At 47.7% G+C, this 14,342-nt stretch overlaps 1 protein-coding gene across 6 annotated transcripts in view; it reads left to right on the top strand.

Annotated features, from left to right (window-relative positions):
• The window catches only part of LOC120927972 (bromodomain and WD repeat-containing protein 1-like), a 209,478-nt gene that overhangs the window by 67,367 nt on the left and 127,769 nt on the right, over positions 1-14,342 (top strand). For all 6 annotated transcript variants that reach the window (XM_040339002.1, XM_040339004.1, XM_040339001.1 and 3 more), the window contains exons 15-16: positions 1,528-1,662; positions 5,911-6,039. In XM_040339002.1, coding sequence (XP_040194936.1) covers positions 1,528-1,662; positions 5,911-6,039 — 264 coding nt within the window. The remainder of the gene's footprint in view (positions 1-1,527; positions 1,663-5,910; positions 6,040-14,342) is intronic.

Below are 14,342 nucleotides of genomic sequence, written 5' to 3' on the forward strand. Positions count from 1 at the left end.
AGATGCATTGTAACTGCACATCATGGTTTGAGCTAAACTATTGCTGAATAGTAAACACAGCAGTCCTGTATAATTGAAAATTTACAAGCTATTCTCTTATTGCAAAGATAGGAGGTCATGACTTGTGTCAACTGATGTGTGACAGCTCTTCATATGAAAAATTTGTATGAATTTATCTGCAATAGAACAGCTCACTGATTAGCCACTGGTTAACAATAAAAATAGAATGCCCTTGATAGGTGACACGTTGAGGTTGATTTACTAAAACTAGAGAGTGCAAAATCTGGTGCAGCTCTGCATAGAAAACCAATCAACTTACAGGTTTTATTGTCAAAGCTTTAAGGGTACCTCTTATGTGAGGGGGGGGCAGCAAATAAAAAAATAGCGTATACAATTGCGAAAAGTCCTATTGTAATTGAATGTTATTAAAAATGACCTTTCCTTTTCAATCTGCAGCCACTAATTTTCTGAAAATGCAAATATGGCCACCTGGAGTTGTTCTGTACACAGAATGTGTACTGAACACACCCCAGATACATAATTTCCTGCTTGTGTAATTTGGTTTACCAATTTTCCTGGAAGTCTGCCTAAGATACAAGTCGGATTTCAGGCATCCCCTGCAACAAAAATTTAATTTTTAGTGAGATACACCCAGTACGAACGCGTCCAAAGGGATGAACGCCCGGCAGATTTCCTCATTAGTGCTCTGCAGCTGCACAGCTGATAGATAATTCTGAAACCACTCCATTAGAACCACTCGGCACAGAGGAACGAACAGGGATTTCTGCAGAATAACAAAAGGTTGGAATCTGCAACAAAGGTCGCTATAATCCTTGCAATCTACATAGATCACCCAGAGGGCAATGTTTTTTTTTCTCAACAAGAGTGGAGTTACATTTTAATTGAAGAAGCTGAATTTAGAAGCCGGTTGTCTACCATGCATATCTGCACCAGATTGTGCACTCTCCAGTTGTGTGTGCCTTGAGGGAATGCCTTGCAGAATTTAAATGTTTCTCTCCTACATTTTTTATTTTGCTGTAATCTTTTGAATAGGGTGCACTAGGTTATTTGTTTTATAAAGTAAGTGTGTCCTGCTGCCCACTTGCCCACAATGTCTCCTTAAAACCACATTCTCTGAAGCAGGGTTACCCCGCTGCACCTTTTTATGACATAAAAGCAGTGGCAATAGTGGATCAGAAATGAATTGGTGGCACTATGATGCCATCTATGATGTAAAACTATCTTTAATATGTTAAGTAGAGGAGTCTCAACACATAGTCTCCCATGTTGTCCCACTCCTAACATGTTTTATCCCACAAAGGGCTTAATCATGGCGACAAGCAAATAGTGGACTTCCATTGTACAGTAACTGTATATCTCCCTTATTGGGGTAAATCTTACTGATGTAATTTGCAACAACCTTTGGGAATTTATCTTTGTGGGCTGACAGCTGGATTGCCCATTGCTGCTTGAACTCTTATTTATAAAATTGTTCTAGTTTCATCTGTTGTTGTTGTTTACATGCAGGGTCATGAAAATGACATTTTTGTCTTGGAGCCTCATCCATTTGATCACAGGGTGATGTTATCTGCAGGGTATGACGGAAACCTCTTCTTATGGGACATTATAAATGGTGTTCAAGTAATGCATAGCTTCAATGCGGTAAGTTATTAGAAAAAACTTTGAATGAAAGAACTTGCTACAGTGAAACGTTTTGAAGTAAAAGCCATGCATGTTAATGTTTAGGGTCTGCATTGATGGGCTTGTGTTTATGGTAGGAGTTGATTTTTTTTTTTAAAGATGTCGACTGATGTACTAATTTCTGGATGTTAGATCTTACTGTTCACGTCACCCCTTCTCATGTATTCTCATCTAGATGACTAAAGGCTTATGTGCAGTGCCTTGAAAAAGTATTCATACCCCTTAATTTTCCACATTTTGTCATGTTACAACTAAAAATGTAAATGTATTTTATTGGGATTTTATGTGATAGACTAACACAAAGTGGCACATTATTGTAAAGTGGAAAAAAATTATATTTTTAAATATCTAAAAAGTGGTATGCATTTTTAAAGCAGACCAGGCCCAGAAGAACAAGAAGCAATGGGGTTCAAGGGCTAATAAGCAAAATCCCAAAGCCTCTGCATGAAGAGGCGCCCCCGCTCGGCCGAGTGGGGGGACGGCTTTGTCAGTTTTCAGTGGCATGGCACACAAAAGACCAGGACAGATGGGTAATATCCACAGTAATCTTAGGGTACAAGCTGGAATTTCGAGAGATCCCATCTTCTCGGTTCCGAAGTTCAAGGCTTTCCAAGGATCCTTTTAAAAAGAGCGTCCTCCTTCAAAGGATTGGATCACTTGCTGTCCCTAGGGGTGATCACAGAGGTACCCTTAAAGGAGCAAGGTTCAGGTTTTTATTCAAACCTCTTTGTAACTCCAAAGCCAAACGGATACGTCGGACCCCTTCTGGATCTAAGATCTCTAAATCAGTTTCTGAACATTCGCCATTTCCGAATGGAAACTATTCAATCGGTGGTCGCCACCCTACAAGTTGGAGAATTCATGGCGTCAATAGACATCAAAGACGCATACTTACATGTGCCTATCCATCCCGCTCAACAAAGATTTTTAAGGTTTGCGGTAGAACATTGCCACTTCCAGTTTGTGGCTCTGCCCTTTGGTGTGGCTACCGCACCTCTGGTATTTACAAAGGTACTAGCCCCTCTGTTGGCAAATCTCAGAGCACAAGGCATAGCGATAACAGCCTATCTAGACGATCTACTGGTTATAGATCAGTCAGTGACAAAATTAGATCAAGCTGTGCTGTCCACTATAAGATACCTGGAGCATTTAGGATGGATTGTAAACTTACAAAAATCCTCTCTACAAGCCCAAAGAAGGGTAGAATACTTGGGCATGATCATAGACACAGCCCAAAGCTGGGTATTCCTTGCAGAGCCCAAGATCAAGTCACTAAAGGACCTGATCCACAAGGTCAAGGCAAACAAGAGACCATCTATTCGCCTTTGCATGAGGCTATTAGGGAAGATGGTAGCCTCCTTCAAGGCCATCCCTTATGCCCAGTTTCACTCGAGACTACTTCAGGGCTGTATTCTAACTGCCTGGAACAAGAAGATCCAAGCGCTGGATTTACCCATGCGCCTGTCTTCACAAGTGCGCCAAATCTTCAGTTGGTGGTTAAAGACCAAAAACTTGCAGAAAGGAAGATCCTTTCCCCCAGTCACCGGAAGGTGGTGTCTATGGATGACAGCCTAATAGGCTGGGGAGCAGTATTGGAAGAAGTTTCAGCCCTGGGAACCTGCGCCAAGACCAAAAGGAGCCTGCCCATCAACATACTGGAGATACGAGCAGTATATTGAGCCATCAGAACCTGGACACACAGGTTACAGGGCCACCCAGTTCGGATTCAATCCGACAATGCTACTGCAGTAGCTTACATCAATCACCAATGAGGCACCTGCAGTCGGGGTGCTCAGAAGGAGGTGAATCGGATTTTGACATGGGCAGAAGAACATATTCCTTGTCTCTGTGCAATCTTCATTCCAGGGGTAGAAAATTGGCAAGCGGACTATCTGAGTCGCCAGCAGCTGTCACCAGGAGAGTGGTCTCTCCACCCCGACATCTTTCAGGACATCTGCCAGAGATGGGGGACCCCGGATGTAGACCTGCTAGCTTCCAGGTTCAACAGGAAGTTGGACAACTTTGTGTCCAGGATGAGAGATCCTCTGGCCTACGCATCGGTTGCTCTGGTGGTCCCGTGGAATCGGTTCTCACTGATCTCTGCGTTTCCTCCGATCGCTCTCTTATAGAGGCTACTCTGCAGGATCAAGAACGAAAGAATTCCTGTAATCTTAGTGGCCCCAAATTGGCCCAGAAGACCTTGGTACGCCGAGATCATAAAGATGGCGGTAGGAACACCTTGGAAGCTTCCGCTTTGTCATGACCTGCTGTCGCAAGGACCAGTGTTCCATCCTTCCTTACAAACTCTAAGTTTGGCTGCTGAGACCCACATACTGAAGAAGGGATCTCAGGTCTAGTGCTTTCTACAATTATTATTGCCAGAAAGCCAGCTTTCAGACTTATTTACTACAGAGTCTGGAAAGCATATGTTTCATGGTGTGAAACCAACAAATAGAATCCTCAAAGATATAACATAAATAGGATTCTTGCCTTTTGCCAGCTAGGAGTGGATATAAAATTAGCCCTTAGTACCATTGAGGGTCAAATATCGGCTATATCAGTCTTCTTTCAAAGACCACTGGCAACTTATTCCCTAGTACAGGCTTTCATTCAGGGGGTACTGCGGATCAATCCGCCAGTCAAGTCTCCCTTGTGCCCATGGGATCTGAATTTAGTATTGTCAGTGTTGCAGAAGCACCCTTTTGAACCGATTCGTCAGAGTCCGCTGATTCTTTTAAGCAGGAAGTTGGCCTTTTTGATTGCTATTCTTTGGCTATAAGAGTGTCTGAATAACCGTAGCAGCTCTATCCTGAGAGCCTTATTTAGTTTGGCATAAAGACAAGATTGTACTACGACCCCATCCTGCCTTTTTACCTAAGGTGGTGTCGGCTTTTCATTTAAATCAGGACATTGTCTTGCCTTCTTTTTTTCCGGCTCTACAGACAGCAGAGGAAAGATTATTACACTCTCTAGATCTAGTGAGAGCAGTAAAAGCGTATCTGCAGGCAACCGCTCATATACGTAAAACAGATGTTTTGTTTATTTAGCCAGATGGTCCCAAGAAGGGACAAGCGGCATCAAAATCCACTATCTCTATAGTTTAAAGAATAGGACTCCTCCTTTTTCTGTTAAGTCGCACTCTACCAGGGCGATAGGTGCTTCATGGGCAGTGCACCACCAGACTTCGTTGACTCAGATCTGCAAAGCTGCAACTTGGTCCTCAGTCCACACATTTTCCAGATTTTATCATGTGGACGTGAAAGGACAAGAGGATGCCACCTTCGGGCGAAGTGTGCTGCAGGCAGTGGTATAATGCTTTGGGTCCATGGCGGTCTGCTTGATCTGTGTCTCCCACCCTTCATATGGAGCATTGCTCTGGGACATCCCATTATGTAAAGATAAAGGCTCTGTGTCCCGTGGTGTACGATAAAGAAAACAGGATTTTTAAAACGGCTTACCTGTAAAATCCTTTTTTTGGAGTACACCACGGGACACAGAGGTCTCCCCCTTCTTATGGGAGACCTTATTGCTTGCTACAAAACTGAGGTGCTTCCCTGATAGGAGGGGTTTTATGGCGGGGAACTGTCTTCAATTGGTTGTGCCAGTGTCCAATCACCGCTGGTGACCCTTAACCCATTATGTAAAGATAAAGGCTCTGTGTCCTGTGGTGTACTCCAATAAAAGGATTTTACAGGGAAGCGGTTTTAAAAAATCCTGTTTTTTTATTTTATTTGTGTCGGTGTGTTTAAGGTAGGATTAAAAAGCAAAATGTGCATGGTTTCTGAGCCCTACTATGGGTACAAAAATAACATGCACATATTTATTAGCGCTGACATCATCCAGAGTCGTAACATTTTATTTTGAGTTGTTTTTTGGTGGTAAGTTATGTTGGTAGCAAGAAAAGTAAAAATACGTTTTTAAAGAATCATTTTTATTTTTACTAATTTGAGCCAGTTTTCCTTAAACATATGTCAAAATTGCAATATTGTGTTTAGGCCGTTTTTTGTTTTACCTTTCATCATGAAGGGGTAAGCACAGCATGCTTGCATACTGAACAGTTGTGGAAGCATTCAGTGTGAAATTGTTTCTTAGACTTTAACTCTGGCTTTGGCATAATTGAGAAGTACTGCTGTTGAAATGGGTATCATTATAACCATCCTTAGGAAACAAATGACTCCTGTTTTTTTTTTTTTTTTTTCCCAATCCTAGATTGAAGGGCAAGGTCACGGTGCCATTTTGGACTGCAAACTGTCCAACAATGGGCAGCACATGGCAGGTACAGATTCCCATGGACATCTACTGATTTTTGGCTTTGGCAGCAGTAAAGCATATGATAAGGTAGGTCTGATTAATCTTAAATCAATCTGCAGTAGGAAGAATTGGAACATAAGCATTTAAACTCACACTAGGGACACAGCTTAAATGCCCATCCTGAGAGCATTTTTTATGCCGCTGACAAAAGCAAAAAAATGGTTACAATGAATAGCAAACAAACAATTTTTACAATATTAAAGTGTTACTAAACCCAGGACCCTGCATTCACTATATCTGCTCTCCCACAGTACACAGAAATAAAATTATTTTAGTAACTATAAACGGCTAAATACCTTTTCTCATCAGCAGTATATAGCAGTCTCGTGGCTTCTATTAGTTCCTGGTGAAGCTTGTAGGAGGGAATTTTCATACTGCACTGAGCTGTCCTATCAGGACTCCTGACCCTCTGTCTGGACAGTGTTGATTGGCCCAGTGTTGATCACATCACCTTCACTCTTCCAAAAACAAAACAAAAACAGCAGCTTGACTTCAAAGGCATTGTATTATACGGACATGTTCTGGAGTTTTTGGAAGAAAAGGAGTATCTGTTGTGCATACAGGATCAAATGGCCTTTTTACACAATGCAGAGGATTAACCCCTTAGGTTCCACAGTGAGTATAACAAGCATGCTTTACTACATATACAGACTGATTTTACCGTTGTGGGTTTAGTAACACGTTAACTGGGGTTAACGGACAACAGACTGTCATTAATCCCCCATTCCCTTCTCCTTGTTTCAGGCCATCAGTCCCAACAGTAGGCTGTAACTTCCTTCTCCCTCTGTCCACACACATCATCACTAGGTGGAGGAAAAACACGGCACAGCCTTGGCTTCCTTCACAGAGCAATTTGCTGCTGTGTGCCTGGGGTAGTGGCCCGGACAATACTGCACTGGTCAGTGCTGAAGTTGAAACTAAAGGAAGCTCCCAGTAGCCTGAAGTTCTGGTAATCTTAACTGCAGTCCCTAGGCAAAATCCAGGGAGTTCGCACTTCTGAAATAGGGTGGAGAGGTTGTCCCTGAACCAGGAAGATACAGACATTGAAAAACAATCTTTGCTGGAATTGCGCTTTAACCACTTGCCGACTTCCTCATGTACATATACGTCAGCAGAATGGCACGGAATGGTACGTGCTCTGCTTGACGTGGGTCGGGGGTCCGATCGGGACCGCCGTCCCCCCCCCCCCGGTACATGCGGCGGTCGGGTTCCCTCGGGGAGCGATCCGGGACGACGGCGCGGCTATTCGTTTATAGCCGCCCCGTCGCGATCGCTCCCCGGAGCGGAAGAACGGGGAGAGCTGTATGTAAACACGGCTTCCCCGTGCTTCACTGGCGGCGCATCGATCGAGTGATCCCTTTTATTAGGGAGACTCTATCGATGATGTCAGTCCTACAGCCACACCCCCCTACAGTTGTAAACACACACTAGGTGAACCCTAAATGTTACAGCGCCCCCTGTGTTTAACTCCCAAACTGCAACTGTCATTTTCACAATAAACAATGCAATTTAAATGCATTTTTTGCTGTGAAAATTACAATGGTCCCAAAAATGTGTCAAAATTGTCCCAAGTGTCCGCCATAATGTCGCAGTCACGAAAAAATCGCTGATCGCCGCCATTAGTAGTAAAAAAAATAAAAATGCAATAAAACTATCCCCTATTTTGTAAACGCTATAAATTTTGCGCAAACCAACCGATAAACGATTATTGCGATTTTTTTTTACCAAAAATAGGTAGAATACGTATCGGCCTAAACTGAAGAAAAAAAAAATTATATATGTTTTTGGGGGATATTTATTATAGCAAAAAGTAAAAAATATTGCATTTTTTTCATAATTGGCGCTCTATTTTTGTTTATAGCGCAAAAACTAAAAACCGCAGATGTGATCAAATACCACTAAAAGAAAGCTCTATTTGTGGGGAAAAAAGGACGCCAATTTTGTTTGGGAGCCACGTCGCACGACCGCGCAATTGTCTGTTAAAGCGACGCTGTCCCGAACTGTAAAAACACCTTGGGTCTTTAGGCAGCATATTGGTCCGGTCCTTAAGTGGTTAACAAATGCAAATATAATTTGTGACAGGAAATAAGTTCCTAGAAGGTATTTATCTTATATCTATGGATATTTTAACAACTGCAGAGTGCTTTATTGTACTGACCATTGACAAAAGCAGAAGTTTGGATTTAGGATGTCTATTGACCAAACTTTCGAAGCATGCTGGTCTCAAGATACAACCGTATCTGACCTAAGACAGTCGCTTAGAACACCTCAGGAGTAATGAACTAAAACAAGGACACAAGCCTGCAACAACCAACATTCAGATATGCAAAGGAGTGGAGTAACAAAATAACTGCAGCCCCTCCTTCATAGAGATCATAGATTTTAAAGAATTATTTCCTAAGCTTCCTCTGCTAGCACTGACACCCTCCAACCCTAAAACAACTCATCAGAAGCTCACCGAACACATCAGAACAAAACATCACTTCCCCATTCAGGCAGAAAATGTGTGAGACCTGCACACCATGTAAATGTCACTGGCAGGGTACAAATACCAGGTTTACATAACCAATACAGAATACAAGCAAATCTAAATTTCTCTTTCGTTCATAGACGGACACAGCCTTCTTTGACATTAGGGTTATGCTTTTTCCTACCAGGAGATTTAGGCAGAATTTTACAGCACTTAAGGTGTTAAAACCTTTCCTTCATGCCGCTCCCAGGCGGCGTGGCTCCCCCAGGCATAACCCCACCCTGCTCTAGCAGCCTTCAGTCTTTTTCTGCCTAACGACAGGAGAGTCGGGGTGCTGCGCCCGCAGCCCTCTTTTCTTCCAAAGGTCGTTTCGGCCTTTCACATTAACGAGGACATTTTTCTTCCATCCTTATGTCCTCAGCCGAAAAACCCGAAAGAGGCCGCTCTGCATTCCCTGGATGTGGTTCGGGCCCTTCGAGTTTACTTGTCGGTGACGGCTCCGTTCCGGAAGTCGGACTCGCTGTTCGTGTCTGTGTCCGGTCCCAGTAAGGGCCTGGCAGTCTCGTCGGCCACCATTTTCAGGTGAATCCGACAGATTGTGCTTCAGGCCTATGCCCTGAAGGGGCGTGCGCCTCCTTTTTGGGTCACGGCGCATTCGACCAGGGCGATCAGGGCCTCTTGGGCTTTCCGACATCATGCCTCTGTGTTACAGGTGTGTAAGGCAGCGACCTGGTCGTCAGTCCACACTTTTTCAAAGTTTTACAAGGTGGATGTGAGTGCATCTTCTGATGCCTCCTTCGGCAGCAGGGTGTTACAGGTGGCAGTTTAAGGTTGGAGTTCCTCCGTTGAGTAACTCCGGTTTTGTTTGGGGTGTAACCTGGTTTGCTGTTATTTTTCCCACCCCTCAAATTTTTTTGACACTGCTTGGGGACGTCCCTAATGTCAAAGAAGGCTGTGTCCGTCTATGAACGAAAGAGAAAATAGGATTTTTGTACTCACCGTAAAATCCATTTCTCTGCGTTCATAGACGGACACAGCACCCACCCCTCCTTTGTTTGTACTGCTTGTTACGAACTGAAAGCTGCTAGAGCAGGGTGGGGTTATGCCTGGGGGAGTCACGCCCCCTGGGAGGAGCGGCATTAAGGAAAGGTTTTAACTCCTTAAGTGATGTAAAATTTTGCCTAAATCTCCCGGTAGGAAGAAGCATAACCCTAATGTCAAAGAAGGCTGTGTCCGTCTATGAACGCAGAGAAATGGATTTTACGGTGAGTACAAAAATCCTATTTCTCTTTCGTTCATAGACGGACACAGCCTTCATTGACCTTAGGGTTATGCTTCCTCCTACCAGGAGATTTTGGCAGAATTCTACAGCACTTAAGGTGTTAAAAACTTTCCTTCATGCCGCTCCTCCCAGGGGGCGTGGCTCCCCCAGGCATAACCCACACCCTGCTCCAGCAGCTTCAGTTTGTTTCTGCCTAACCGTCAGGAGTTTTTTCTTGCAAAATTTTTTTTATTTTTTTCTTGCATCTTGCGAGTTTTTTCCTCGCTTTTTTATTTATTTATTTTTTTGAATCATGCGATTCTTCTATCAACAGCTGACTGGGTGACAGGCTGGGTCCTCGACCCTTGTAGTCCCCCCAGGTTCGGCCTTCGAGCGTGTGCCAGCCCTTAGCTCCGCTTTCGGACGTCCACGACAGGCCCCGTTGCTCCAGGGGCGGCCGGGGAACTTCGGTTCTAGGGCACACATATGACCGGTCCCTATGGCCTTGTCACAGTGTGTCTGGCTGACAACCATGCCGTTCGCGGACGTTGGTTCTGTCTGGGATACCTCCAGCCGGGTAGTCGCAGGACGGGTAAGTAGTGGCCCCTTACTCAGGTAAGTGGTCTGGCTGGAATGTTTTCCCTTGGGAGGTCGACTGAGGGTTTTTCCCTGCTTTCCTCTCTCCCTTATTCCTCTCCCTCCTTCCCCCTTTGGGTGACGGCTGTGCAGGGTTTCTTTTTCTCTGTGGCTCATTTTTTTCACTCGTGGTATGGCTGGGGCTGTTCTGTGTCGCTGCAGGGGACTGTGGTGGACATTCTGGTGTTTTTTGTGTGTGCTGTTTGCGGTTTTGGTGTACTGTCTTTTTTGGGTACACTGTCTTTTTAAAACTGCGCCATGGCGGCCATTTTGCCGGAGCCGCGCTTGTATTATTCGGCGGCCATTTTCTTGTGGCGGCGCCGTTTTCAGCACTAGTTCGGCCTCTAGTGGCCGTTTCGGCGGGGAAAAAAAGACCACGAATCCACTGAGGGGACAGACGCAGCGCTGCAGCTTCTCCTCAGCACACACTTGCCTTCACAGACCGCGCTGTACCAGGGGGGTGGTGAGTCTCAGGGGGCCCCACACTGTGCTCTAGCGGCTGGGAGGTGACCTGTGGGGGACTTTTTTCCTGCCCTTGGCAGTAGGGGTGACACGGCAGCTGCAATATGGAGCCTAAATCAGGCCCCTCATTGCTTACAATGCCGGAATTAACCCTTAGCGCCCCTTCCCCTGCCACATCTGTTGAGTCGGTGTCGGCTATCCTGGAGTCTTTTCTCACCAGGTTTGAAGCTGCCAGTGCTCAGTTGGGGGGGTAAAAAGCGCCCCCCCCGGAGGCTGTTTCTGGGGATATCTCTGACGCAGAATCTGATAACGCTGTTGCTGCTTCTGGTTCTGTCGTGTCAGAGGATGCGGGCTTAACCCACATGGACAGCGAGGATGACTCTGCTGCGGAGTCTGCTGACAAGGAATTTGTTGGAGCTCTTATTACTGCGGTGCGTGAGACTCTTCATTTAGAGGATGTGGCGGAGACACCAGCGGTGTCAGTCCCTTTTGGATTCCGCAAACCACCGCGTACCGCTAAGGTATTCCCCTGTGTTCCTTATTTAGACAATATGTTGTATAAGGAATGGGATACACCGCAAAAGGTTTTTACGGTTCCTAAAAGCTTTGCCACCCGTTACCCCCTGGAGGAGGACTTTTTAAAAAAGTGGGTCACTCCTCCGTCGGTGGACCCTCCTGTGTCCAGACTGAGTAAGGCTACTACGTTGCCTGTGGAGGGGGCTCCTGCTTTCAAGGACCTCGCTGATAGGAGAGTGGAGGCCGTGGCCCGCTCCCTGTTCTCGGTGGTGGGTTCGGCGGTAAGGCCGGCTCTGGCCGGAGCCCTGGTAGCTCAGACGCTGACTGAAAGGGCGAAGCTCCTGCTGCAGGAGCTGGAGGTCCAGGGGGCTTCCGAGTCCTCTAGGGACCTGGCTGAACAGTTGATTCAGGGTCAGAAGTTTCTCTGCGAGGCGGCTATGGATTCGATTCCTTTGCTTTCCAGGGCTTCTGTCTACGCAGTGGTTCTGCGCCGCCTTATATGGCTGAAGTGCTGGTCGGCTGACCAGTCCTCAAAAAAGGCCTTGGTAGATTTGCCCTTTAAGGGCGGACGGCTTTTTGGGGCATCCCTGGATGACATCATTAAGGATGCCACTGGAGGTAAGAGCGCCTTGCTCCCTCAGTCGGGGAAGGGTAAGGAACCTTGCCGCAAGCAAGGTCCTACTTTTACTACCTCTAAGCGTTTTTTTCGTGCACCCAGCGCGGCTGGAAAAGGTCCGCAAGGTGCAAAAGCCCCTGCTGCCGGGCATAAGCGCCCCTGGTTCAACAAACCAAACAAGCCTGCGGACAAGCCTGCTTCCGCATGAAGGTCTGCCCCCGCCCGGGTCTCGGGTGGGGGGACGGCTTCGCGGATCGGTGGAATTCTCTTCTGTCCGACCGTTGGGTTTGCGAGGTGGTCGCCTCGGGGTACAAGATAGAGTTCCTTTCTTGTCCCCCACACAGATTTTTTCCATCCAACCTCCAGCTTCCTCTGGATCGTCGACTGGCTCTGTCCGGGGCTGTCCAGGATCTTCTGGACAGGGGGGTGGTTGTGCCGGTCCCCTCGCTGGAACGGTTTCGGGGGTTCTACTCCAATCTGTTCGTGGTCCCCCAAGAAGGGAGGGGTTCGCCCTGTCCTGGACCTAAAGGCCCTCAACTCCTTTGTCAAGGTGCAGCGATTCAGGATGGAGTCCGTCCGTTCTATCATAGCGGCCCTCCACCAGGGGGACTTCATGGCGTCCTTGGACATCATGGACGCATACCTGCATGTTCCCGTTTGCACAAGCCACCAAAGGTATCTGCGCTTTGCGATCGGGGAGGACCACTATCAATCGGCGTCGGCACCACGGGTGTTCACCAAGGTGCTCGCCCCGATCCTGGCCTTGCTAAGGCAGCGAGGGATCGCTATCGTGGGATACCTGGACGACCTTCTCCTGAGAGCTTCTTCAGGCTCAGAGTTAGAGGAGGACGTGTCCATCACGTGTCGGACTCTGCAGGAGTTCGGCTGGCTTCTGAATCTCAAAAAATCAGTGTTGGTTCCGTCCCAGAGGCTGGAACACCTGGGGCTGGTTTTGGATTCGGGGGAGGCAAAAGTGTTCCTCCCATCGGAAAAACTGCGGACCCTGCAATCTGCAGTGAGACAGTTGTCGACCCAGAAGTGGTCATCTCTTCGCTTCTGCATGCGGGTTCTGGGTCTGATGGTGGCCTCCTTCGAGGCGGTTCCGTATGCCCAATTCCACACCAGGGTACTACAGAAGGAGATTCTGGCTCGATGGGACAGGGTCCCATCTTCTCTGGATCGCCAGATTCGGTTGAGCCATCTGGCCAAGTCTTCCCTGGCATGGTGGCTGACGTCTCCAGTGCTTCGGTCCGGGAAGTCTTTTCTTCCGTGCCGCTGGACAGTGGTCACGACGGACGCCAGCCTCTTCGGCTGGGAGGGCGTCTGGGGCACCCAGTCAGCCCAGGGGCGCTGGACTCGGGAGGAGTCCCGCCTGCCGATCAATATCCTGGAGCTCCGAGCAATCAAGCTGTGCCTTGTCAGGTGGTCCCTGGAGCTGCAGGGCCGTCCTGTCAGGATCCAGTCCGACAACGCCACGGCCGTGGCGTACGTCAATCATCAGGGCGGCACAAGGAGCTCGGCCGCGGCAACGGAGGTCGCTCACATACTTCGGTGGGCCGAAAGGTCCGTTCCGGCCCTGTCGGCGGTATACATTCCAGGAGTTCTGAATTGGCAAGCCGACTTCCTAAGTCGCACGACTCTGGATCAAGGGGAGTGGTCTCTCCACCCGGAGGTGTATCAGATCCTGTGCCAAAAATGGGGCACTCCAGACGTGGACCTTCTGGCGTCCCGTCTCAATCGGAAGGTACCACGGTTTGTGGCCAGGTCAAGGGACCCGTGGGCAGACGCGTTGGTGGCTCCCTGGGGTCAATATCACCTGATTTACGCCTTCCCTCCTCTAAGGCTCCTACCCCGCCTGCTGCGCAGGGTGGAAGCCGAAGGGATTCCAACGATCCTGATCGCCCCAGATTGGCCGCGTCGCTCTTGGTACGCGGACCTGGTACGTCTGGTGGCAGACGCCCCCTGGCGTCTGCCTCTGAGGGAAGATCTCCTGTCTCGGGGCCCGATTTTCCATCCTGCTTTACGGTCACTGGCTTTAACGGCGTGGCTGTTGAGAACCAGGTACTGAAGGACCGGGGCCTGTCGGGCCCGGTTATCTCTACCATGCTGCGTGCACGGAATTCCACTTCTCGAAAAATTTACCATCGTACATGGAAAGCATACATCTCTATGTGTGAGGAGATGAAGTGGCACCCCCGTACTTACGTGGTGTCCCGGATCCTGCTGTTCCTACAGCGGGGAGTGGACCAGGCTCTTGCCTTAAGCACGATCAAGAGTCAGATTTCTGCTCTGGCTATTTTCAGCGTCCCTTGGCAGCGCACTCTTTGGTTCGCACGTTTGTGCAGGGGGTCCGGCATGTGGCCCCCCCG

The sequence above is a fragment of the Rana temporaria genome, chromosome 2, assembly GCF_905171775.1.
Source record: "Rana temporaria chromosome 2, aRanTem1.1, whole genome shotgun sequence".
NCBI classification, from domain to species: domain Eukaryota; kingdom Metazoa; phylum Chordata; class Amphibia; order Anura; family Ranidae; genus Rana; species Rana temporaria.